Here is a 25919-nt window from a genome sequence, read left to right on the forward strand (position 1 = left end):
TAAATAGGGCCGATTTAACATTTTCATAACAATCGGAAATCGGTATTTTTGGAGGCTGATTTTTACGTTGTTTTTTTTTTACAACTTTATTTAACGAGGCAAGTCAGTTAAGAACACATTCTTATTTTCAATGACGGCCTAGGAAAGGTGGGTTAACTTGCCTTGTTCAGGGGCAGAACGACAGATTTTTACCTTGTCAGCTCAGGGATTCAATCTTGCATCCTTACTGTTAACTAGTCCAACGCTCTAACCACCTGCCTCACGAGGAGCCTGCCTGTTACGCGAATGCAGTAAGAAGCCAAGGTAAGTTGCTAGCTAGGATTAAACTTATCTTATAAAAAACTATCAATCAATCATAATCACTAGTTATAATTACACATGGTTGATGATATTACTAGTTTATCTTGCGTGTCCTGCGTTGCATATAATCGATGCGGTGCGCATTCGCGAAAAAGGACTGTCGTTGCTCCAACGTGTACAGAAGTATATATTTTTAAACCTACATATTAATGCTAAAAGAAAGGTTAGCAGGCAATATTAACCAGGTGAAATTGCGTCACTTCTCTTGCGTTCATTGCACGCAGAGTCAGGGTATATGCAACAGTTTGGGCCGCCTGGCTCATTGCGAACTAATTTGCCAGAATTTCACGTAATTATGACATAACATTGAAGGTTGTGCAATGTAACAGCAATATTTAGACTTAGGGATGCCATCCGTTAGATAAAATACGTAACGGTTCCGTATTTCACTGAAAGAATAAACGTTTTGTTTTGGAAATTATAGTTTCCGGATTCTACCATATTAATGACCTAAGGCTCGTGTTATTATGTTATAATTAAGTCTATGATTTGATAGAGCAGTCTGACTGAGCGATGGTAGGCACCAGCAGGCTCATAAGCATTCATTCAAACAGCACTTTCGTGCGTTTTGCCAGCAGCTCTTCGCAATGCTTCAAGCATTGAGCTGTTTATGACTTCAAGCCTATCAACTCCCGAGATTAGGCTGGTGTAACCGATGTGAAATGGCTAGCTAGTTAGCGGCGTGCGAGCTAATAGCATTTCAAACGTCACTCGCTCTGAGACTTGGAGTAGTTGTTCCCCTTGCTCTGCATGGGTAACGCTGCTTCAAGGGTGGCTGTTGTCGATGTGTTCCTGGTTCGAACCCAGGTAGCGGCAAGGAGAGGGACGGAAGCTATACTGTTATACTGGTAATACTAAAGTGCCTATAAGAACTTCCAATAGTCAAAGGTATATGAAATTCAAATGGTATAGAGAGAAATAGTCCTATAATTCCTATAATAACTACAACCTAAAACTTCTTACCTGGGAATATTGAAGACTCATGTTAAAAGGAACCAACAGCTTTCATATGTTCCCATGTTCTGAGCAAGGAACTTCAATGTTAGCTTTCTGACATGGCACATATTGCACTTTTACTTTCTTCTCCAACACTTTGTTTTTGCATTATTTAAACCAAATTGAACATGTTTCATTATTTATTTGATTTTATTGATGTATTATATTAAGTTAAAATTAGTGTTCATTCAGTATTGTTGTAATTGTCATTAATACAAAAACATTTTTATTTAAATAATCGGCCGATTAATCGGTATCAACTTTTTATTGGACCTCCAATAATCGGTATCGGCGTTGAAAAATCATAATCGGTCGACCTCTAGTCATGACACCATATTCATCATATTTCAGGTACAATACTTCACCACAGAAAGACTTCTGTCACACTGCTCTAAGTCACTGAGTCATTGTAGAGAGATGGAGAGAAATATAGAGAGAGGGAGAGTGAAAAAGGTCCATTCTTACCCAGCCAGCTCCTATTCAAGTAGACCGATACGAAGACAGGAGGAACAGTGAAGAAGTCCACCACTGAGTTGACCTCCAGCCAGAACCACAGCTTATCATTGGCTGCTATGAACTGAAGAAGAAATAGAACGGTAACACCTCACTTAAAGCCTGGAAGACACAAAGAAGACTACACTCTAAGGTCCTTTAAAAAGCTACTTTATGTCAAATGTGACATTAGGACTCTTCAATAAATAAACTCTGCTTTATGTTTTCTTTCCTTGCTTACTTCATAGTATCGCAATACTGGTATTGTGACAACCCTAATTGATGCAGTTATAATGTATCATAAGACTTATCTTTGTTTGCTATGAACTGAGGGGAGAAATGGACGTAACAATTCATGTTTGTAAAACTTTCCTTTAAGTCCATGCTGCAGGTTAAATTTGTTACCAACATGAATTCTTCCTTCTATATCTCGCCTCAGTTCACAGTACAATGACTTATGATGCAAATATAATGCATTAAAACAGTTATCATGAGCATGTATGACCGCTTTGTAATGCGCTATTATCATCTTATAAAGATCACGACTATGAAAAAAATGGCAAGTCTATCTAATCCTCGTATTATATAGAGTTCATGCATAGTTCATGTTTTATTTTTAACCTTATCAATATGGCAACATAATACATGCATTTTAATTTCATATACTGTATCTAAAGAGTACCTTGGACTCTAACATACTGAACTAAAGTTGCCACTAGAACAGTTCAGTTCTATAAAACATAACGACCAGGCTAGGGCCAACCGTTTGATCAGTTTCCCAGCATCGGCCCCTGACATACAGCATGTTGTTTGTGAATAGATCTTAGTCAGTGATGTGATTCATGTGGAGTCGTGACTGCCATAAGCAGCTTAGGACTTTATTTATTCATTGAAGGTTTCAGGCAGGCTTTTTCTCCAATGGAACGCTGGCTTTGGGAGAACACCAAGTCAGTATTATGACAATAGATCTCCTGCCTTTAGAGAGAGGTAGGTGTGTGTGTGTGTGTGTGTGTGTGTGTGTGTGTGTGTGTGTGTGTGTGTGTGTGTGTGTGTGTGTGTGTGTGTGTGTGTGTGTGTGTGTGTGTGTGTGTGTGTGTGTGTGTGTGTGTGTGTGTGTGTGTGTTTTAATAGGGCTTTAGTACATACCCGCAGCCCAAAGTAGAGGAGGAAGAAGACATTGAAGAACATGTCGATCTGTAACGTGAAATCTTTGTAGAAATTCTGACAGGATTCTATGGGACTGTGAAAGAGAGAGAAAGGGAAGAAATCGTCACATTAATAGACATACTCTATTACATGTCACATTGATAGACATACTCTATTACAATTATATATGTCACATTAATAGACATACGCTATTGCAATAATATATGTCACATTAATTGACATACTCTATCACAATAATATATGTCACATTAATAGACATACTCTATCACAATAATATATGTCACATTAATAGACATACTCTAATACAATAATATATGTCACATTAATAGACATACTCTATCACAATAATATATGTCACATTAATAGACATACTCTATTACAATAATATATGTCACATTAATAGACATACTCTATCATAATAATATATATATATCACATTAATAGACATACTCTATTACAATAATATATGTCACATTAATAGACATACTCTAGCACAATAATATATATATATATATATCACATTAATAGACATACTCTATTACAATAATATATGTCACATTAATAGACATACTCTATCATAATAATATATCACATTAATAGACATACTTTATTACAATAATATATGTCACATTAATAGACATACTTTATTACAATAATATATGTCACATTAATAGACATACTCTATCATAATAATATATATATCACATTAATAGACATACTCTATCACAATAATATATGTCACATTAATAGACATACTCTATTACAATAATATATGTCACAGTTTGGGGTACCACACGTAGCCAGTGGATTTCAAAAGGTGCAAACAGTAGAAACCTGCCCACTACTGTGTATTCCCAAGTGTTCACAGAACACAGGAATCATTAACAAGTCTTTACACATCTTTATTCATCCCACTGGGGCAATTAGTTTCAGGACTGCTGTGAATCAGACAACAGACAACAACAGAACAGACCGTGCGGGTATTGACAATAAAACAAGTTATGGCTTATGTCAACGGCAAAAAATAAATAAAAGCCTGCAACAAAACCCATGTGTGTAGATTGTCCTGTCTTCCCTTTAGTGTACATATCCCATAAAGAAGGTACATGGCTCTTTGCAATCAGCAAGGTGGTACAGTATAGTATAGCAGCTAGCTAGCTAGCATGCTGCTTCCTCTCTACTCAGGAGAGCCAAACAATGAATAATGAGGAATAATACATCTCACCGGTCACATAGTCCATCTTTATGTTTAACCATTAAGGAAGTGGATGCTTTAAACAAAGCAATAGTAGCCAAAATGCCACTAAATTCTTCATTGTGGTAGAACAGCGTTTTTTTCATGGAACATTTGACATAAAATTCACCACAGTGGTTGTGAGCAGCAGATATTAATATTCATTATGGGAGTTGATTGCCTATGGGAATGTATAGGCTCATTTAGACAGTCAACAGTGAAGGATGGCCTCTCCTCACAGCAAAACGAATGGCTTTAAGTAGGTGTATAGAGAGGCTCAGTGGGAGAGGGTGAATGGGGTTTGAATGGTTCCCAGGGGTGGAAGACAGAGAGAGAGCAGTACGATCATCATCCTCTACTTAACATAAAACATCTTAATGGGGGGTGATCCATCAGAGAAGATGACAAGTTATAACCATGAGAGAAATGTGTGAGGAATTGTTATCACATGAGAGCAAAGACGGCTTTTTCTGATAGCTGGGTGATTTCGGATTAAGTTAAGAACTGTAGGCCTGAAATGGAACTGTCTTTATCATGGCATGAATCTTGGCATGTGGCCCAACAGATTTAAATCTATGTGTATATATGGATGAAGGGTTAAAATAGCCCCTGAATGATATTATTTGGTTAAAATATATTATTTTCTCCCAGATGGCCACCCAGATTAATAAACACCTCTCCGCACCTCTCTGATTCAGAGGGGTTGGGTTAAATGTGGAAGACACATTTCAGTTAAATGCATTCAGTTGTACAACTGACTAGGTATCCCCCTTTCCCAGTCAGTGGACGGAGGTTAATATGTCTGACCCCTCAGTGGAATTGCCATTGATCTAGCCTGAATACTCTATTTACACAGTACTAACCCTCCGATCTCCTATAAAACTAACAGTGATGTGAAAACAAACCCTGTTATGAATCATACAGCCAATCCATAAATACTTTGTGCTGGGTTGATTAAATGTCAATATCCATTTGGTCCATGTTGTGGGTTTGGTGGTGTATGGTCTGTAAGCCCCCTGTCCATCTACAGATTGGACTGTACTGGGCTGAGAAAATGGATAAGATTTAATCACAGATCAAACCAAAAAACAACTGCATTAGCGAGTGTGTGTGTATATGTACTGTATATGTAGTGCTTAATTTGAGCCGGATCAGGAACCAGCACCTCTCTGTTTTGGACGGTTTCGTTCCGGAACCTATGTGGCCACATCTGGTACCTCTCGTGGCATGAAAAATGATTTTCACTCTTTGCAATATACAAATTCTAATAAACGCGATCAAAGTTCATTCGAGTTGCCTTTTTGTTCATTCTCTCTCACCGAACTAGAATGAGATGCACGTTCTATGATCGCTCTCCCTCTATCTGCTCTGATCGACATGAGTCTGCACCTCTCACCTCTCCAGCATTGCATTTCCTTATAGAATCATAACCACACAAAGGGTTCTGGAGGAGCTGCAGCAACCCTGATGAATTGAAATAAATTTGCCAAAATTATAGTTACCGCTATCTGTTCCGAAAGTAATTAAATACGTTAGAATAGTCCACTACACCACGAGAAAGCCAAAGAATTTGCCAGAGGATAAATAGCTTCTTTTAAAAATAGCTTGGCTGTGGAATGTAGCCCAATAACAAGGCATAGCCTACAGTTGGGAACGTGCTGCCAATCTGTCAGTGAATGCATACAAAACTGGCCTTTTGCAATATTTCAAAACTGGCCTTTTGCAATATTATTGTGGGAAAACACAGGTTGGAAAGCAAATGACTCTAATCTGTCTGCTGTAATCTGTAGGCTGTAGGCTACCAAAATCTTTTATCAACGTCAAATATTGTTTTACACAGTAAAAACAAGAGAGAGAGAGAGAGAGAGGCTTCTGGCACGAAAGAATCGGTCATCACCAGAGAGTGAGTTGTGCATCATTGGGTGAGTCAGTGAAACTGGAAAGCATTTTTAGGACTATAATTTCCTCCTCATATTGCAGCCTACAATACAGTGGCGCAAAAAAGTATTTAGTCAGCCACCAATTGTGCAAGTTCTCCCACTTAAAAAGATGAGAGAGGCCTGTAATTTTCATCATAGGTACAATTCAACTATGACAGACAAAATGAGAAAAGAAAATCCAGAAAATCACATTGTAGGATTTTTAATGAATTTATTTGCAAATTATGGTGGAAAATAAGTATTTGGTCAATAACAAAAGTTAATCTCAATACTTTGTTATATACCCTTTGTTGGCAATGACAGAGGTCAAACGTTTTCTGTAAGTCTTCACAAGGTTTTCACACACTGTTGCTGGTATGTTAGCCCATTCCTCCATGCAGATCTCCTCTAGAGCAGTGATGTTTTGGGGCTGTTGCTGAGTGTAGTATCTGGGATCTACATCTGTTTATATTAGTTACTGTGCTGTTACTAAGCAGTAATGCATTACGGCAGTTTTACGTTACTACACCTAATAGGAAATGCACATGCTCACTGGAATGCCGGGAACTGTAGAGCACGAGGGGTTTTGACTAAACGAAAACTAACTGTACTCCCGTCTCCTGCCTGGTCATTTTTCCACAACACAAATATTACAGTGACGACGAGGTGATTAAACTACATAAACGGACATTGCTTGAAGGGAAGAATGTTGCGTGAGTAATGAAACTCAAAATAATTATGGAATTCGTCAGTTATTTTTTTATTTTCTTTCGCCAGTAAGTAGCAAGACTATTGGAGTCCAGAATAGCGACACTGCCCTCTGGTGGCAATTTGTTTTTAAACGGTCTCATTGAACCCATTGAAATTAGGCGATCTCAGTGGAGAAATATTGGCAAGAAGAAAGAAAAAAGGAAGAGGGAACGTAACACGGTGTGTACATTAATACAAATGAGTGCAGTGAATGAAGTAATTGCAGAAACTTCTGAAGTGAAGAAGTAGAGGAATATTCAGAAAATTAAGGAATATAAGGAAACTGAACAATTAACTGTGAAAATGGCAACCATTGGTCGAGTACCAGAGTTTGAGGCTACAAAAGAGGATTTTGATTCCTATTTGGAGCGTTTTGAGCGTTGGCTGGCTGCAAATGAAATCAAAGATGGAAAGAAAGCAGACATATTTCTCAGTGTTTTGGGTCCAACTGAGTATGGATTGCTGAAAGGTCTCATTGAACCAATGAAAGCAGTGGAGTTGAACTATGCAGAACTGACTGAAACTCTTTCAAGGTATTTCAAGCCTAAGCCAATTCTCATTGCAGAACGTTTCATATTTTACCAACGTCACCAGAGTCAAGGGGAAACCGTGGCTGACTACATCCTTGCTTTGAAAAGGCTGGCAAGTACATGTGAGTTTGCACGATTTCTTGATGATGCTCTCCGAGACAAGTTTGTATGTGGTCTCACAGGTGAAGCATATCACAGAAGGCTCCTGTCAGAGAAGGACCTGACCTTTAAGAAAGCCTGTGATGGAGCACTTGGACTCGAACTTGCCCACAAGGATACTATTGAGCTATCGGGACATGCAGAACGTCAGAAAGGTGTTCACAAGGTCAGTGATGCACGTGGTGAAAAAAGCTCACAAAAGTCACACTTTTTTCAGTCCTGTCCTCAAGGTTACACAAGAACAAAGCAGCCCACATCTCAAAGGTCTAAGCCAAGTTGCTACAGATGTGGGGGAGATAATCATCAGCACAGTGAATGTCGATTCCAAAAGGAAAAGTGCCACAATTGTGGATAGGTTGGACATTTACAGAGAGTGTGTAAAGCCTCGAAACGCACAGCAAGAGCGCACAAAGTGTCAGACGCAGCACAAGAAGAGGAAGGTACAACTGAAACAGTAGTGGAACTGTTCAGTGTACACAGCTCAACAACTAAAAGATGGAATCTATCTCAACATGGAGTTAGCGGGAAAACCAGTAAAAATGCAGCTGGACACCGGAGCATCTGTATCTCTGGTTCCAGAGAGACTCTACAAAGAAAAACTGAAAGAGTGCCCTCTTCAGCCCGCGTCCATCCGCCTTTCTTCATACACTGGTGACTCTATTCCTGTGTTAGGGCAGATCCAGGTACCAGTCCGGTATGAGGGGAAGGAGTGGACGCTACCGCTTGTCATTGTTAAAGGAGAAAAATCAGCCTTGCTAGGCAGAAACTGGCTACAAAAGATCAAGTTGAACTGGGGAGAAATCTTCAGTCTGAGAAATTACAAACCAGTGAGTCAGGCTACACTCACTAACATGCTGGAGAAGCACAAAGAACTTTTCAAAGATGGCTACGGTGAAATACAAGACTTCACAGCAAAAGTCAGAGTGCAAGAAGGAACCAAGCCTATCTTTCACAAACCACGTCCAGTTCCCTATGCTCTTAAGGAAGCAGTAGAGAAGGAACTGGACCGCCTACAGAAGAATAACATAATCACGAAAGTAGCGAGGAGCGACTGGGCCGCTCCGATTGTTGTAGTCCCAAAGAAAGACAAGACCGTCAGAATGTGCGGTGACTACAAGGTCACAGTAAATCGCTGCATACTACCAGAGGAATATCCACTACCAAATGCTGAAGATCTGTTTGCCACTCTAGCTGTTGGGAAGGTTTTCAGTAAGCTGGACCTGGCATTCGTTTATCAGCAACTGAAGCTGGATCCGGAGTCAGAACAGTATCTGACCATCAATACACACAAGGGGCTATTCAGATTCAATCGCTTGGCCTATGGAATCTCGACAGCTCCAGCGATATTCCAACACACAATGGATCAGATCTTGGACGGTATAGACAATGTTGTGTGCTTCATGGACGACATCCTCGTGTCAGCACCAACCATTGGAGAGCACCTTGTAGTGCTGGACAAAGTGATGTCAAGACTGGAGAAATACGGAGTGAGAATGAAACACAGCAAGTGTGAGTTCCTCCAGGACTCAGTAGAGTATCTCGGATACAAGATTGATGCACAAGGCCTGCACCCAACCAACAGCAAGGTGGAAGCAATCGTAAACGCCCCAGCACCCACAAATATCTCAGAGCTGAGGTCATTTCTGGGGCTCCTGAACTATTACGGAAAGTTTGTGGCAAACTTGTCCACATTGTTGCATCCGCTTCACCAACTGCTGCAGGCCGATACAAAGTGGAATTGGTCCCCACAATGCGAAGAAGCATTCAAGACTTGCAAACAGCATCTGCTAAAGAGCAAGTGGCTTGCCCACTATAACACAGAGATGAAGCTGAGACTCACGTGTGATGCATCTCCATACGGAGTAGGAGCCGTCATCTCACATGTTCTACCGTCAGGTGAAGAACACCCCATTGCATTTGCATCACGGACTCTGTCACCAAGTGAGAAAAATGATGCTCAAATTGAGAAGGAAGTCCTGAGCATAATATTCGGAGTGAAGAAGTTTCACAAATACCTCTACGGAAGGAAGTTCCAACTGCTGACAGATCACAAGCCTCTGTTGGCCATCCTTGGACCAAAATCAGCTATACCAACCCTTGCTGCACTTCGAATGCAATGTTGGGCTCTGATATTGTTAGCCTACGACTACGAGATTGAGTACAGACGATCCAGTGATCACGCAAATGCCGATGCACTATCAAGACTACCATGCAATAGTGACTCCGACAGTGAAGATGATAGAGCAGTCTTCCAGATCTCTCTCATTGATGAACTGCCCATATCTGCTTCTGACATAGCAGAGGAAACAAGGAAAGACCCAGTGCTTTCCAAAGTCTTGGACTTAACATTAGGCGGAGACTGCTATCTGACCTGCATGAGGGACATCCAGGGATCACTCGAATGAAAGCACTCGCTCGCAGTTATCTGTGGTGGCCTGGATCAGGACATTCAACAGCATGTAGGCCACTGCTCACCTTGTGAAGCTGTTCGCAACAAGCCTGCTGTTGAACTTCTTCATCCATGGTCCTGGGCTGCTACACCTTGGGAATGCATCCATGTGGATTACGCCGAAATTGACAAGCAACATTTCCTTGTTGTCGTTGATGTCCATTCCAAGTGGATGGAAGTGTTCCCTACTCAACTGACCACAGCTGAGAAGACCATCAATCTTCTCAGACACCTGTTTGCATCCTTTGGACTAGTCAAGGAGCTCGTATCGGACAATGCCCCCCCATTCACGTCAAACGATTTTGAAATGTTTGTCAAGAACAACGGAGTAAGGCACATCCTGTCACCACCTTACCATCCGGCATCAAACGGAGCAGCGGAGAGAGCCGTGCAAACCTTTAAGAAGGCCTGGACTAGACTCGAGGTTCAGTCTGTGCCCATCCACCAAAGGCTTCCCCGGTTCCTGTTTACTTACCATAACACCCCACACACAGTAACGGAATGTACACCAGCTGAACTGTTTCTGAAACGCCAACCACGTACCCGCCTGACATTGTTGAAACCAGACTTGTCAAGCACTGTGGCAAAGCACCAGCTACAGCAAAAGAAAGCTCATGACAGACACTCAAAGACTGTCAGAGAATTCAAAGAGGAAGAGAGGGTGATGGTATGTGATTTCAGACACCCCAAGCGCCTGTGGAACTCAGGTGTGATCTTGCAACGCAGAGGACCTTTGACTTACCAAGTCCAAATTGGTCATCGCCAGGTCAACGTTCATGTGGATCATCTGCTACGGTCCAACGCCCCAGCAGAGACATGCCGAGAGAACAAGAACAATAACGACCCCCAGGACTATTCTCCTGACTGTGGACGTACGGGAGAGACAGAGCCTGACCTTCCACCCGAACCTGGCCCACCACAGGAAGCCCAGGAGGAGCGGAGATATCCTATTTGACAGCGAAGGGCACCTCAAAAGCTTGACCTGTGAGTTGAGCTGGTTAAGGAGGTAACGGAGGGTAAAACAAACACTTTAATATGTCCTAGATAAAAGGAAAGAAAAAGGACATTACCTGGGTTAGTTATTAGGACACAAACTCCATCTTCGGGGCAGAATAATCCCCTGGATTTGTGCTGGGCTCTGAAAAGTCTGCTTCAACCCAGTAGTTGAAAAATGTTTAAGAATGCATTGTTCAGATATTGCATTAGTAGACCACATACATAGACCTTGATGAAAAGGTGTGTCAACTAGGCAACTGAGAAAGCAAACAAAATCATACAAAGCAAGACTACACGGAGGTCCAAGGGAGTGGCGTGTGTTGGTATGGGACACAGGCTCGGTTCCATTTCTCACCCTAACCACTTCTCCTAACATAATTACCTTGTTCTCTGGGAGTTAAACACTATGGGGGAGGAGTGTAGTATCTGGGATCTACATCTGTTTATATTAATTACTGTGCTGTTACTAAGCAGTAATGCATTACGGCAGTGTTACGTTACTACACCTAATAGGAAATGCACATGCTCACTGGAATGCCGGGAACTGTAGAGCACGAGGGGTTTTGACTAAATGAAAACTAACTGTACTCCCGTCTCCTGCCTGGTCATTTCTCCACAACACAAATATTACACTGGGCAACACGGACTTTCAACTCCCTCCAAAGATTTTCTATGGGGTTGTTATCTGGAGACTGGCTAGGCCACTCCAGGACCTTGAAATGCTTCTTACGAAGCCACTCCTTCGTTGCCCGGGCGGTGTGTTTGGGATCATTGTCATGTTGAAAGACCCAGCCACTTTTCATCTTCAATGCCCTTGCTGATAGAAGGAGGTTTTCACTCAAAATCTCACAATACATGGCCCCATTCATTCTTTCCTTTACACGGATCAGTCGTCCTGGTCCCTTTGCAGAAAAACAACCCCAAAGCATGATGTTTCCACCCCCATGCTTCACAGTAGGTATGGTGTGCTTTGGATGCAACTCAGCATTCTTTGTCCTCCAAACACAAGTTGAGTTTTTACCAAAACGTTATATTTTGGTTTCATCTGACCATATGACATTCTCCCAATCTTCTTCTGGATCATCCAAATGCTCTCTAGCAAACTTCAGACGGGCCTGGACATGTACTGGCTTAAGCAGGGGGACACGTCTGGCACTGCAGGATTTGAGTCCCTGGCGGCGTAGTGTGTTACTGATGGTAGGCTTTGTTACTTTGGTCCCAGCTCTCTGCAGGGCATTCATTAGGTCCCCCCGTGTGGTTCTGGGATTTTTGCTCACCATTCTTGTGATCATTTTGACCCCACGGGGTGAGATCTTGCGTGGAGCCCCAGACCGAGGGAGATTATCAGTGGTCTTGTATGTCTTCCATTTCCTAATAATTGCTCCCACAGTTGATTTCTTCAAACCAAGCTGCTTACCTATTGCAGATTCAGTCTTCCCAGCCTGGTGCAGGTCTACAATTTTGTTTCTGGTGTCCTTTGACAGCTCTTTGGTCTTGGCCATAGTGGAGTTTAGAGTGTGACTGTTTGAGGTTGTGGACAGATGTCTTTTATACTGATAACAAGTTCAAACAGGTGCCATTAACACAGGTAACAAGTGGAGGACAGAGGAGCCTCTTAAAGAAGAAGTTACAGGTCTGTGAGAGCCAGAAATCATGCTTGTTTGTAGGTGACCAAATACTTATTTTCCACCATAATTTGCAAATAAATTCATTAAAAATCCTACAATGTGATTTTCTGGATTTTTTTCTCTCATTTTGTCTGTCATAGTTGAAGTGTACCTATGATGAAAATTACAGGCCTCTCTCATCTTTTTAAGTGGGAGAACTTGCACAATTGATGGCTGACTAAATACTTTTTTGCCCCACTGTATGTCTTCACACACCTAGGTGATTGATGAATTCAAGACAAGGTCATTTTTATTGATCTCAGATTCTCAGTTTGTCAGTGTCAAAGTAGCCTGTCATTTTCATAATTTGTGCGGTATTATGGTGATTTCAAGATAACTGGGAATTCTGAAAAAAACAAGGTCGAATCATGACTCAGTGATCTTCAGGTCGGAAAGTCGGAGCTCTAGAAAGAGGCCTGAGTTCCCGACTTGGAATTCCGAGTTGGATGACCGTTCAAAACTAATATTCACCGTAGTCTGAGCTCGTTTTTCCCCGATTTCCCAGTTGACTTAAACGCATTATGGCAAAGTCTCCAGTCATGTAAGATGACGTAGAAACGGCTTGAAATCCATTTATAAAAGGCCAACATTTTCCCGGACCCTAGGCCACAAAAAATATTTCTCACGTGTGCAACTCCTGTAGGGGCCTCTACTCTACGGCTCTGTCGTTACACAAATGCGATGGTATGCATGCAAAGCTTTATAGTGGCCTAGGGTCCAGGAAAATGTTGGTCTTTTATAAACTAATTTCATGCAATTCTACGTCATTGTACCTCTCTTGTGCCTACATTTTGTTCCGGCTCGTCCCGATTTACTAGTTAAGCACTGTGCATGTGTGTGTGTATGTGTGTGTGTGCACACGTACGTTTGTCTGTTAACATTGCTCCCCATGCGACACACACTCAAAAGCCTAGCCGTCTTTCCTATTGGCCCCTAATGCTTCCAGTGAAATCCTTTAGCTGTCTACCACCCTCCTCGTCTCTTATCATCAACATCATCAGCATCATCATCACAGCCTAGCAACCCAGGCAGATGCTTCGTTCCACAGAGTTAAAATAACATTTAGCTACCCATGTGGCGGGCATAGTGGCACATTCCTTCCAGTGAAACTGTGCCGTCATTCTGGCTCAACACTGACCCGTTTGTCATGTGACCTGAAGGCTTTTCAAGGAAGTGTTAAGGACAGACCCCTTGATGTCTGGGAGCTAGGTTGTTTTATACAGGATCTGGAAATAGAGGCCTGGCAAACCAAGTTACTTTACAAAGACAGAGTCAGCAATAACAACAACACCCCTCCCTCCCCATCATTCTAGAACCTGTCTGGGCATTGTGGCGCCAGATTTACAGGTTAGCTGAACCAAACACTGAGATGGCAATTTCAGCATCTGAAATAGAGAGATAGGATTGTGACGCAGAATTACTGGGGTACCAAAATATGTGTATATGCCACATTGAGAGCAGAAAGACAAAGGCCTGATCCCGGGCCTCAACGTCACATCACACGCTCACAATCACATGGGATCCAGCAGGCCACATGTTGTTGTTTGGCCTGGGGGGCACTGCTGGACAGAGGGAGAGAGAGAGAAAGAGAGGAGAGGGAGAGAAAGAGGGTAGAAGTAGAGAAGGATAGAGATGTAGAGAAGGAGAGAGAAGTAGAGAAGGAGAGGGGAGAGAGAGCTAGAAAAGGAGAGAGGAGAGAGAGCTAGAGAAGGAGAGAGGAGAGAGAGCTAGAGAAGGAGAGAAAGAAAGAAAAGAGAAAGGTAGAGAAGGAGAGAGGTAAAGAAGGAGAGAGGTAGAGAAGGAGAGAGAGGTAAAGAAGGAGAGAGAGGTAGAGAAGGAGAGAGAGGTAGAGAAGGAGAGAGTGGTAGAGAAGGAGAGAGTGGTAGGGAAGGAGAGAGAGAAAGAGATAGAGATAGAGAGAGCGAGAGAGGGACACAGACAGACATGTGAAAGAGAGGGGGGAGAGAGAGCAGAGAGTGAGGAGAAGGGAGAGAGAGGGACAGTGCTCGCATGGGAATTGGGACAATTTGTCTTCTTCCTCTAGCAGGGCCTTATATAGCACACAGCACAGGGCTGCTTCTAGGCCATGTGGAAATTGCCTGAAGATGTGGGTGCCTCAGGATTGAACTCTGGTCAGCTTGTGTTTGAGTTGGAGGGTAGTTAGTTGTAGAGAGTGTGTCTGGATTTTACATGAAGCAGCTCCAGCTCCTTGGTAGCACCCTCCAATCACATGGGATCCAACAGGCCACATGCCGTCATTTGGCCTGGTAGAAAATAGTTATTACATCTGCAGCCTCCTCCTAAAGCCTGGAGCTTGGTCAGGTGGGCACTTCTGGACAGACAGAGAGAGAGAGAGAGATATGTGAGAGAGGGGGGAGAAAGCAAGAGAGCAAGCAAGAGAATGAGCGAAGGAGAGAGCAAGAAAAACAGAGAAAGAAAGGGAAAGAAGGAGAGAGATTGAGAAAGAGAGACAAGGAGAGGGAAAGAGAGAGCGAAAGAGCAAGAGAGAGCAAGAGAGAGAGCAAGATAAAGCAAGAGAGAGCAAGAGAGAGAAGGAGGGGGGAGACCGACATATGTGCAAGAGAGGGGGGAGAGCGAAGGAGAGAGAGCGAGAGTGAATGAGAGTGAGAAGGAGAAGGGAGAGAGAGGGACAGTGCTCCCATGGGCATTGGGACAATTTGTCTTCTTCCTCTAGCAGGGCCTTATATAGCACACAGCACAGGGCTGCTTCTAGGCCATGTGGAAATTGCCTGAAGATGTGGGTGCCTCAGGATTGAACTCTGGTCAGCTTGTGTTTGAGTTGGAGGGTAGTTAGTTGTAGAGAGTGTGTCTGGATTTTACATGAAGCAGCTCCAGCTCCTTGGTAGAGAAGCTGCAAGCTCGGAGGATATACCGCAATATCGACACACACACACACACACAAACTTGCTAGTACCTACAGAGAAACACAATATTTGCTGCTCATACAAGCAAATACAAATGCACACGAAAAAAACTCCCCCCCCCACCACCACCACCACACACACACAGTGGTGGGAATAGAGAAGAGCGCGGTGGCCCTGCGGCTGCAGAACAGAGGTCTATTTCAGGACAGGAATGTTTCCTCACGTTAACCTCCTCTGACTAGACATTAGGCTTGGGGAAGCTCACAGAGGTAGAAACCAGCCTACAGGGGAGGAACAGGGAACGGATGAACACAAACAATAACCCAGTAACACCTTCAGTCTGCACAGCAGATCCCAGTCGTGTGTGTGTGTGTGTGTGTGTGTGTGTGTGTGTGTGTGTGTGTGTGTGTGTGTGTGTGTGTGTGTGTGTGTGTGTGTGTGTGTGTGTGTGTGTGTGTGTGTGTGTGTGTTAGCCTTCAGTCTGCACAGCAGATCCCAGTCGTGTGTCTGTGTGTGTGTGTGTGTGTGTGTGTGTGTGTGTGTGTGTGTGTGTGTGTGTGTGTGTGTGTGTGTGTGTGTGTGTGTGTGTGTGTGTGTGTGTGTGTGTGTGTGTGTGTGTGTGTGTGTGTGTGTGTTAGCCTGCTGCCAACCTTGGCTGTCTCCTCCAGGCACAGCAAGGAACAGAGAAAACAATAACAACAGACTCCATGGTTTACTACTGGTTTACTACTGGCATACTACTGGTATACTGGTTTACTACTGGTATACTGGTTTAGTACTGGTATACTGGTTTACTACTGGTATACTGGTTTACTACTGGCATACTGGTTTACTACTGTACAGTCTGTCATGTCTTCTCATAGTTGTTTAACTGAACTACTGGAATCATCTACATGGGGATGGACAATGGAACCATACACTGTCAAAGTATATGTGGCTGTGTATCAAGAGAGCCTGGCATAAAAATATATTTAAAAAATGATAACCGAAAGCAAATGTTGTCTTTATAAAGTCTCAGGGAAGGATTGCTGCCTGCTGAAGCAATGTTACTTAGAACTACAGTGAAGGCATTATCTGACTACTGTGTGGTAAAAACATCCATCATCCGGTCTGTTTCCTCTGTGTGTGTGTGTGTGTGTGTCCGCGCATGTGAACATGTGTGTGCATGCATCTGCTGCACATGTTTTCTGAGCATGTGTGACCTTTGAGTGTGTATGTGTGAACCCATCTGCTGCGCATTCCCTAACAGTGTGTGTGTGTGTGTGTGTGTGTGTGTGTGTGTGTGTGTGTGTGTGTGTGTGTGTGTGTGTGTGTGTGTGTGTGTGTGTGTGTGTGTGTGTGTGTGTGTGGAGGAGATGAAAGAAGGCCATGTTAGTACATCAATGATTGATTTAAGCCAAGGCACCATCACTAAAATAAGACTGATTTAGCACCTGCAAGGGCATCGGACAAATACAACTTCCTCAGGGAGTCTAAAAACAACTAGTCCTTTTTCATTTCCCCTAGGTACACTCTGCACAGACGTCACTCACCGCAACACACACACACACACACAGTCTATTGTAGTGCGGACCCTGTATATGTAGTATAGATTAACAACAGGGAAAAGCACACAACCTTACACACACAAACATTACCGTGGCAAAACCAAACCACATTGCCATCACACCCCTTTGAACGTAACAGTTATTACGTGATAAAAGCCTCCATGCTTATATAAATGCTAATACAACGACGACTGCCCATTGATTCAACTAACATCGCCCTCAACTTACAATAACTCCAAGCTGCTCTGTCTGGGTGGTGTTCTAGCAGTCAAACTGTTTTACCTCGTTGAATGAACTGACTTCAAGTTGCTCTGGATTAGAGTTTTTGCTAAATGACCAAAATAAAAATGGAAGACTTAACATGCAGTGGTTACATGCAGACCACTCCCCTGGAGGACTATACTATAGATAGGGATCATTTGTCATGGTTTTAGTTCTGATAAGGAGCCATCAGTGCTGTCTGGGTTTCGTGACAGGGGGGACAGATGTGAATGTGGCACGACCATTTCCTCCATGTGAATAATGGAGGAGATGGATAGACTCTCCAGCTGCTATATAGGAGATGGATGACAAACTGTGGTTAGACCATGCAGAGATGGGGTGAGTGTGTTGTGTGTGTGTTCGTGTGTGTGCGTTCGTGGTTGTACAGGCTAGGGGGGGAACTAGTCAATCACTAGTACTGATACCCAGCTAGGAGTTAAATGCATTTTCCTTCCTCTCCCAAGCTGGAAGAAAACAAGTTTCAATCACAATCCAACTGTGCTACTGATCAACTGGAAACATATAGGCTAACGCTACATTCATTTCTGCAGTGGAAATTATTTTTCTGATGCTCTGTTGTTTTGTGAGGCCCTGTTGTTTTGTGTAGCCCTGTTGTTTTGTGAAGCCCTGTTGTTTTGTGAAGCCCTGTTGTTTTGTGTAGCCCTGTTGTTTTGTGAAGCCCTGTTGTTTTGTGTAGCCATGTTGTTTTGTGTAGCCATGTTGTTTTGTGAAGCCCTGTTGTTTAGTGTAGCCATGTTGTTTTGTGAAGCCCTGTTGTTTTGTGAAGCCCTGTTGTTTTGTGTAGCCCTGTTGTTTTGTGAAGCCCTGTTGTTTTGTGTAGCCATGTTGTTTTGTGTAGCCATGTTGTTTTGTGAAGCCCTGTTGTTTTGTGTAGCCCTGTTGTTTGGTGTAGCCATGTTGTTTTGTGTAGCCATGTTGTTTTGTGAAGCCCTGTTGTTTTGTGTAGCCATGTTGTTTTGTGTAGCCATGTTGTTTTGTGTAGCCCTGTTGTTTTGTGAAGCCCTGTTGTTTTGTGTAGCCATGTTGTTTTGTGTAGCCATGTTGTTTTGTGTAGCCATGTTGTTTTGTGTAGCCCTGTTGAGTCCCGGTGTTGGATTGAACAGCTCTCCTAGTCAGTCCACAATTAGACCGGTGATATACGATGTTTCAAAATAAATACATTTAATTGGTCGAATTACATGCAACTACACTAGTAACTCATTTTAGACAGATCAATTATTTGTTCATTCATTCGTTCATTATACTTCAAAGGTGTTTACCTATGTTTTATCAGCAATTACCAGGTAGAGCTAAGTAAGCAGATTATGATTTAGTTAGAAGAACAGTTACAGGGAATATAGCTAGATGGCATAACGGGAAATGAATGATAAGTATTATGAATAATTTATAACGGAAGCATAAGCAAAAAGTGCCTTCGCTGCGGGCTGGTATTAATAGTAGTTCATACTGTATCATCGTCAGAGAGACTGCAGACAGGGGAAGACTACAGCCCTCAAATTCAAATCTGGACATGGAGGACAGTTCCGCTTTCTTACTTTCTTTCATTGTTCCCCTCTAATCAGGGACTGATTTAGACCTGGGACACCAGTTGGGTGCAATTAATTATTAGGTAGAACAGGCAACCAGCAGTAGTCTGGACCTCAAAGGGTAAGATCTGAATAGCCCTGCTCTACAGTTATTGAACGCTTCCCAAATGGCACCCTATGGGCCCTGGTCAAAAGTAGTGCACTATAAAGAGAAAGGGGTGTCATTTGGGATGCACAAACTAATATCAGGTTCCACGATTCATAAATTTAACAAACCGCAATTTCCTGGAACACGATGTTGACGCCTAACTTCTGTCTCCATCTGCAGAGAATTGAGCCAGTATGGATAAGAGGTACTGTATTGTTAAAAATGAGAAAGCCTCCAAAAAGCCACACACTGTGAACTAACAGTGTGGAGAGGGGGACTTGTTTTCAACGCAGCTCCAGCTCTAGGCTATACCCTGAATGTACAAAATATTAAGAACACCTTAATACTAAGTTGCCCTCAGAACAGCCATAATTCGTCAGGTCATGGACTCTACAAGGTGTGGAAAGCGTTCCACAGTGATGCTGGCCCATGTTTACTTCATTACTTCACACAGTTGTCTCAAGTTGGCTGGATGTCCTTTGGATAGTGGACCATTCTTGATACACACGAGAAACTGTTGAGCGTGAAAAACCCAGCAGCGTTGCAGTTCATGACCAGTGCGCCTGGCACATACTACCATACCCCGTTCAAAGGCACTTGAATATTTTTTTATTGCCCATTCACCCTCTGAATGGCGCACATACACGATCCATGTCTCAATTGTCTCCAGGGTTAAAAATCCTTCTTTAACCTGTCTCCTCTCCTTCATCCCCTTCATGATTGAAGTGGATTTAACAAGTGACACACTCCCAGACACACACCTACACCGCTGTCCACTCCGAGATGGATCTTTATATAGCTGTGATAACCTTCACCATAAGGTCTGCTCAGTCCTCTTCCCAAGGCAGCCATATTTCTCACCGTAGTCAATTAATAAGTCATTCACTGTTTCTCTCTTCACTGCTGTTATTGATTGCAGCGCCCTGATGATAGTATTACAGGCATGGGTCATAGGCCGCAAATGAAACCTCACACATACACAATGCTTTGGCGCAGCCCACCCACACACACGGCTTTATGATAACCCCAAAACAGTATGTGTGTGTATCGGTGTGGTGTGCCCTGAGTGGTGTGTGTATGTGTGACAAGTGGGCCAGGAACAAGGGCATCCCTTCTAGTAGGGCCGTCCTGCAGAGTCTCTGGCTTACATACCTCGTATTCAGTCGTTCCCTTGTTCCACAGGAGCAGAAAAGAGAGCGAAGAGCTGAAGCATTAAAACAGACCAGGATGTGGGAGGGAGGGAGGGATAGATGAAGTATGCTCCCAATGAAAATATCACCAAAATAGCATCAGCTTTGCAACAAATGTCATATTGAAAAGAGAGATAAGGATTATGACTCCCTCTCCACAGATGCAGTATGACTGTATCCAGCGAAATGACAGTAACCCCCTCTGACTGACTGGCCGACCGCCGTAATCCCACCTATTATTACTACTGTTATCTGTCGTTAGGGTTAGGAGTTTCCTTGGCCGCGTGATCTGACCAGGGAAAACTCTGGGCCCTACGTATCACCTCATACGCCTTTGCATCCCGGAAAGGCGGAGGTGTTGCTAACATTTACGATAGCAAATTTCAATTTAAAAATGACGTTTTCGTCTTTTGAGCTTCTAGTCATGAAATCTATGCAGCCTACTCAATCACTTTTTATAGCTACTGTTTACAGGCCCCCTGGGCCATATACAGCGTTCCTTATTGAGTTCCCTGAATTCCTATCGGACCTTGTAGTCATAGCAAATAATATTCTAATCTTTGGTGACTTTAATATTCACATGGAAAAGTCCACAGACCCACTCGAAAAGGCTTTCGGAGCCATCATCGACTCAGTGGGTTTTGTCCAACATGTCTCTGGACCTCCTCACTGTCACAGTCATACTCTGGACCTAGTTTTGTCCCATGGAATAAATGTTGTGGATCTTAAAGTTTTTCCTCATTATCCTGGACTATCGGACCACCATTTTATTATGTTTGCAATTGCAACAAATAATCTGCTCAGACCCCAACCAAGGAACATCAAAAGTTGAGCTATAAATTCACAGACAACACAAAGATTCCTTGATGTCCTTCCAGACTCCCTCTGTCTACCCAAGGATGCCAGAGGACAAAAATCAGTTAACCACCTAACTGAGGAATTCAATTTAACATTGCGCAATACCCTAGATGCAGTTGCACCCCTAAAAACTAAAACATTTCTCATAAGAAAATAGCTCCCTGGTATACAGAAAATACCTGAGCCCTGAAGCAAGCTTCCAGAAAATTGGAAAGGAAATGGCGCCACACCAAACTGGAAGTCTTCCGACTAGCTTGGAAAGACAGTACCATGCAGTATCGAAGAGCCCTTACTGCTGCTCGATCATCCTATTTTTCCAACTTAATTGAGGAAAATAAGAACAATCCGGAATTCCTTTTTGATACTGTCACAAAGCTATATACTGGACCCTATTCCAACTAAACTACTGAAAGAGCTGCTTCCTGTGCTTGGCCCTCCTATGTTGAACATAATAAGCGGCTCTCTATCCACCGGATGTGTACCAAACTCACTAAAAGTGGCAGTAATAAAGCCTCTCTTGAAAAAGCCAAACCTTGACCCAGAAAATATTAAAAACTATCGGCCTATATCGAATCTACCATCCCTCTCAAACATTTTAGAAAAGGCTGTTGCGCAGCAACTCACTGCCTTCCTGAAGACAAACAATGTATACGAAATGCTTCAGTCTGGTTTTAGACCCCATCATAGCACTGAGACGGCACTTGTGAAGGTGGTAAATGACCTTTTAATGGCATCAGACCGAGGCTCTGCATCTGTCCTTGTGCTCCTAGACCATAGTGCTGCTTTTGATACCATCGATCACCACATTCTTTTGGGGAGATTGGAAACCCAAATTGGTCTACACGGACAAGTTCTGGCCTGGTTTAGATCTGATCTGTCGGAAAGATATCAGTTTGCCTCTGTGAATGGTTTGTCCTCTGACAAATCAACTGTAAATTTCGGTGTTCCTCAAGGTTCCGTTTTATGACCACTATTGTTTTCACTATATAGTTTACCTCTTGGGGATGTCATTCGAAAACATAATGTTAACTTTCACTGCTATGCGGATGACACACAGCTGTACATTTCAATGAAACATGGTGAAGCCCCAAAATTGCCCTCGCTAGAAGCATGTGTTTCAGACATAAGGAAGTGGATGGCTGCAAACTTTCTACTTTTAAACTCGGACAAAACAGAGATGCTTGTTCTAGGTCCCAAGAAACAAAGAGATCTTCTGTTGAATCTGACAATTAATCTTAATGGTTGTACAGTCGTCTCAAAGAAAACTGTGAAGGACCTCAGTGTTACTCTGGACCCTGATCTCTCTTTTGAAGAACATATCAAGACTGTTTCAAGGACAGCTTTTTTCCAACTACGTAACATTGCAAAAATCAAAAACTTTCTGTCCAAAAATTAATCCATGCTTTTGTCACTTCTAGGGTAGACTACTGCAATGCTCTACTTTCCGGCTACCCGGATAAAGCACTAAATAAACTTCAGTTAGTGCTAAATACGGCTGCTAGAATCCTGACTAGAACCCAAAAATTTGATCATATTACTCCAGTGCTAGCCTCCCTAAACTGGCTTCATGTCAAGGCAAGGGCTGATTTCAAGGTTTTACTGCTAACCTACAAAGCATTACATGGGCTTGCTCCTACCTATCTCTCTGATTTGGTCCTGCCGTACATACCTACATGCAGGCCTCCTAATTGTCCCTAGAATTTCTAAGAAAACAGCTGGAGGCAGGGCTTTCTCCTATAGAGCTCCATTTTTATGGAATGATCTGCCTACCCATGTGAGAGACGCAAACTCGGTCTCAACCTTTAAGTCTTTACTGAAGACTCATCTCTTCAGTGGGTCATATGATTGAGTGTAGTCTGGCCCAGGAGTGTGAAGGTGAATAGAAAGGCTCTGGAGCAACGAACCGCCCTTGCTGTCTCTGCCTGGCCGGTTCCCCTCTTTCCACTGGGATTCTCTGCCTCTAACCTTATTACAGGGGCTGAGTCACTGGCTTACAAGGGCTCTTTCATACCATCCCTAGGAGGGGTGCGTCACTTGAGTGGGTTGAGTCACTGATGTGATCTTCCTGTCTGGGTTGGCCCAGACATTTGAACATCTTGGCCATGTTCTGTTATAATCTCCACCCGGCACAGCCAGAAGAGGACTGGCCACCCCACATAGCCTGGTTCCTCTCTAGGTTTCTTCCTACGTTTTGCCCTTTCTAGGGAGTTTTTCCTAGCCACCGTGCTTCTACACCTGCATTGCTTGCTGTTTGGGGTTTTAGGCTGGGTTTCTGTACAGCACTTTGAGATATCATCTGATGTACGAAGGGCTATATAGATACATTTGATTTGATTCCTATTCCTATATAATTTATCCATTATTTCTTCATAGGGTTACAAAACTCTTCAAAAATGCCCATGTTTTCCAGAAACCCAGATTGGAGGACTCCAGAATGTCCTGCATATTGCTTCCTGATTCCAGAAATCTTCCAACAAGGATTTATGAAAACCCAGGGATTTTTTAAAAGTTACCTGAATTTTAGAACCCGATTTCTTCATTTCGTTTTTCCTTTTATCCACCCATGACTTATTTTGTTACATAGAAGTTCTTAATTCAATTTACTAAATCCCTGCTGAAGTAGGAGGTACAATAGCAGCCAATAAAACTCCCCTCTAATATTCCTTCCAGCATTCTGCTGCAGGGTATCGTAACACAGCTCCTTTAAAGACAACAGCCACCTGGAAGTGCCTGGAAAAACCAACTCTGGGGAGGATACTGGTTGGCCACCAGGGAGGTGGATGTGTTTCTTACCCACTGATCAGTGCTGTGTGTGTGTCTCTCTCCCTTGGGAGAACAGAACACTGCTCCAAAGAGGCAGACATAAAAGCCCATACTATAAAGAGCTCCAGCCTCTTGGTCTCTCTCTCTCTCACACACACACACACACACACACACACACACACACACACACACACACACACACACACACACACACACACACACACACACACACACACACACACACACACACACACACACACACACACACACACACACACACACACACACACACACACACACACACACACACACACACTTCTCTCTGTTACCTCAGGGAGTCACGTGCAACTCAGAGAAAACCTCTCCGTTTGAACGTCTTAGACTGCTTTTTCACAGACAATTTCAAATCTGAGGTACTCCCCCCAAGCAAGTAGCAAATGCTATAGGACTGTGTTAATATCTTCCAGAAGGAATGAGCCACTCCCTTCACTACTGAAGAGCAGTTCTGAAGAGCAACAGATAAACAAAACATGAGGCTAGATGTATTATGGAGATCATTAAGGCTGTGGTATTTGCTACAGTAATGACTGCCAGTAACACCTGACCTGGATGTCGCTGACCATCGATAGGATCAATCGTTAACATTTTGGAACGCCAGAGAGGAATAGGTCATGCAAAAAGCGTTTGAGCTTTTTTTTTTTTTTGCATTGATGTGGGTGAGAACATGTGTGTGTTTGTGTGTGTGTGTGTGTGTGTGTGTGTGTGTGTTTGTGTGTGTGTGTGTGTGTGTGTGTGTGTGTGTTGGTTGGGTGAGAATGTGTGTTGGATCAGGGGGAGAGGAAGTGGAGTCTACAGCTGTTGGAGTGAAAGTACGGCTGTAACTCAAGCTAGTCAACACACACACACACAGAGGTATGTTGGTCCCACTGAAGTGGCACAGGAATTAAAGTGAGCAGCTAAGGCTAATGATTATGAGGAGAGGCCGGGAGGAGTAGTGGGAGTAGGGGGAAAGACTTGGCTTAGCTTAATGAGAGCACCGAAAGAGAGAGAGAGGCTTTCCTAATATCTAGTGTTCTTCCCTAGAGCTGTCATATGTCTCTCTGTCCCTCATGAGTTAGATCAACCTATCTGTGCATCTTAGCTTAATGAGAGAGAGAGAGAGAGAGAGAGAGATACCAGAGCCTTATACACACACACACAACTGTAAAATAATTATTTAATGAATCACAAAAACATTCCTTCATCACAGCTAACATCTTTCCCTAATACTTAGTGCCCTTCCTTAGTATCCTTCCCTAGTATCTTTCCCTAATAGCTAGTGTTCTTCCCTAGTATCCTTCCCTAATACCTAGTGTCCATCCCTAGGATTCTTCACTAATATCTAGTGTCCTTCCCTAGGGTCTTTCCCTAAATACCTAATGTACTTCCCTAGGACCCTTTCCTAATACCTAGTGTCCTTCCCTAATACCTAGTGCCCTTCCAGAGGATCCTTCCCTAATACCAAGTGCCCTTTCCGAGGATCCTTCCCTAAAACCTAGTGTCCTTTCCTAGGATCCTTCCATAATACCCAGTGTCCTTCCCTAGGATACTTCCCTGATACCTAGTGTACTTCTCCAGGATACTTCCCTAATACCTAGTGTCATTCCCTAGAGCTGTCAGGTATGTCTCTCTGTTCCTCATGAGTTAGATCAACCTCTGTGTATCCATAGGCTTTCTGTCTTGTCAATCACCTCATCTAGGTGCTCTACACAGTTTTAGTGTCAGGAGCTTTCTGTCTATCCAGTGGAAGTGCTAAGTAAGGTTCTGAGTTTCAGCTACTAGTCAGTTGTCCGACAGTCTTACTATCACAAAGTCAAAGACGTTGCATTCAGGCAGTTTTCACGTTCTTTGCCCGCTTTGAGGATAACACAGTGCCACTGACACAGCCAGCTACCAAGGACTGTGGGCTTTCCTTCTCTGTGGCCGACGTGAGTAAGACATTTAAACGTCTTAACCCTCTCA

The 25919-nt window shown here is 43.1% G+C and overlaps 1 protein-coding gene across 9 annotated transcripts in view; it reads right to left on the reverse strand.

Moving 5' to 3' along the window:
• kcnma1a (potassium large conductance calcium-activated channel, subfamily M, alpha member 1a) overlaps positions 1-25919 on the reverse strand; it is a 308219-nt gene that overhangs the window by 97574 nt on the left and 184726 nt on the right. For all 9 annotated transcript variants that reach the window (XM_042325120.1, XM_042325106.1, XM_042325095.1 and 6 more), the window contains exons 4-5: positions 2995-3088; positions 1822-1933 (exon numbers count right to left, since the gene is read on the reverse strand). In XM_042325120.1, coding sequence (XP_042181054.1) covers positions 1822-1933; positions 2995-3088 — 206 coding nt within the window. The remainder of the gene's footprint in view (positions 1-1821; positions 1934-2994; positions 3089-25919) is intronic.

The sequence above is a fragment of the Oncorhynchus tshawytscha genome, linkage group LG01, assembly GCF_018296145.1.
Source record: "Oncorhynchus tshawytscha isolate Ot180627B linkage group LG01, Otsh_v2.0, whole genome shotgun sequence".
NCBI classification, from domain to species: domain Eukaryota; kingdom Metazoa; phylum Chordata; class Actinopteri; order Salmoniformes; family Salmonidae; genus Oncorhynchus; species Oncorhynchus tshawytscha.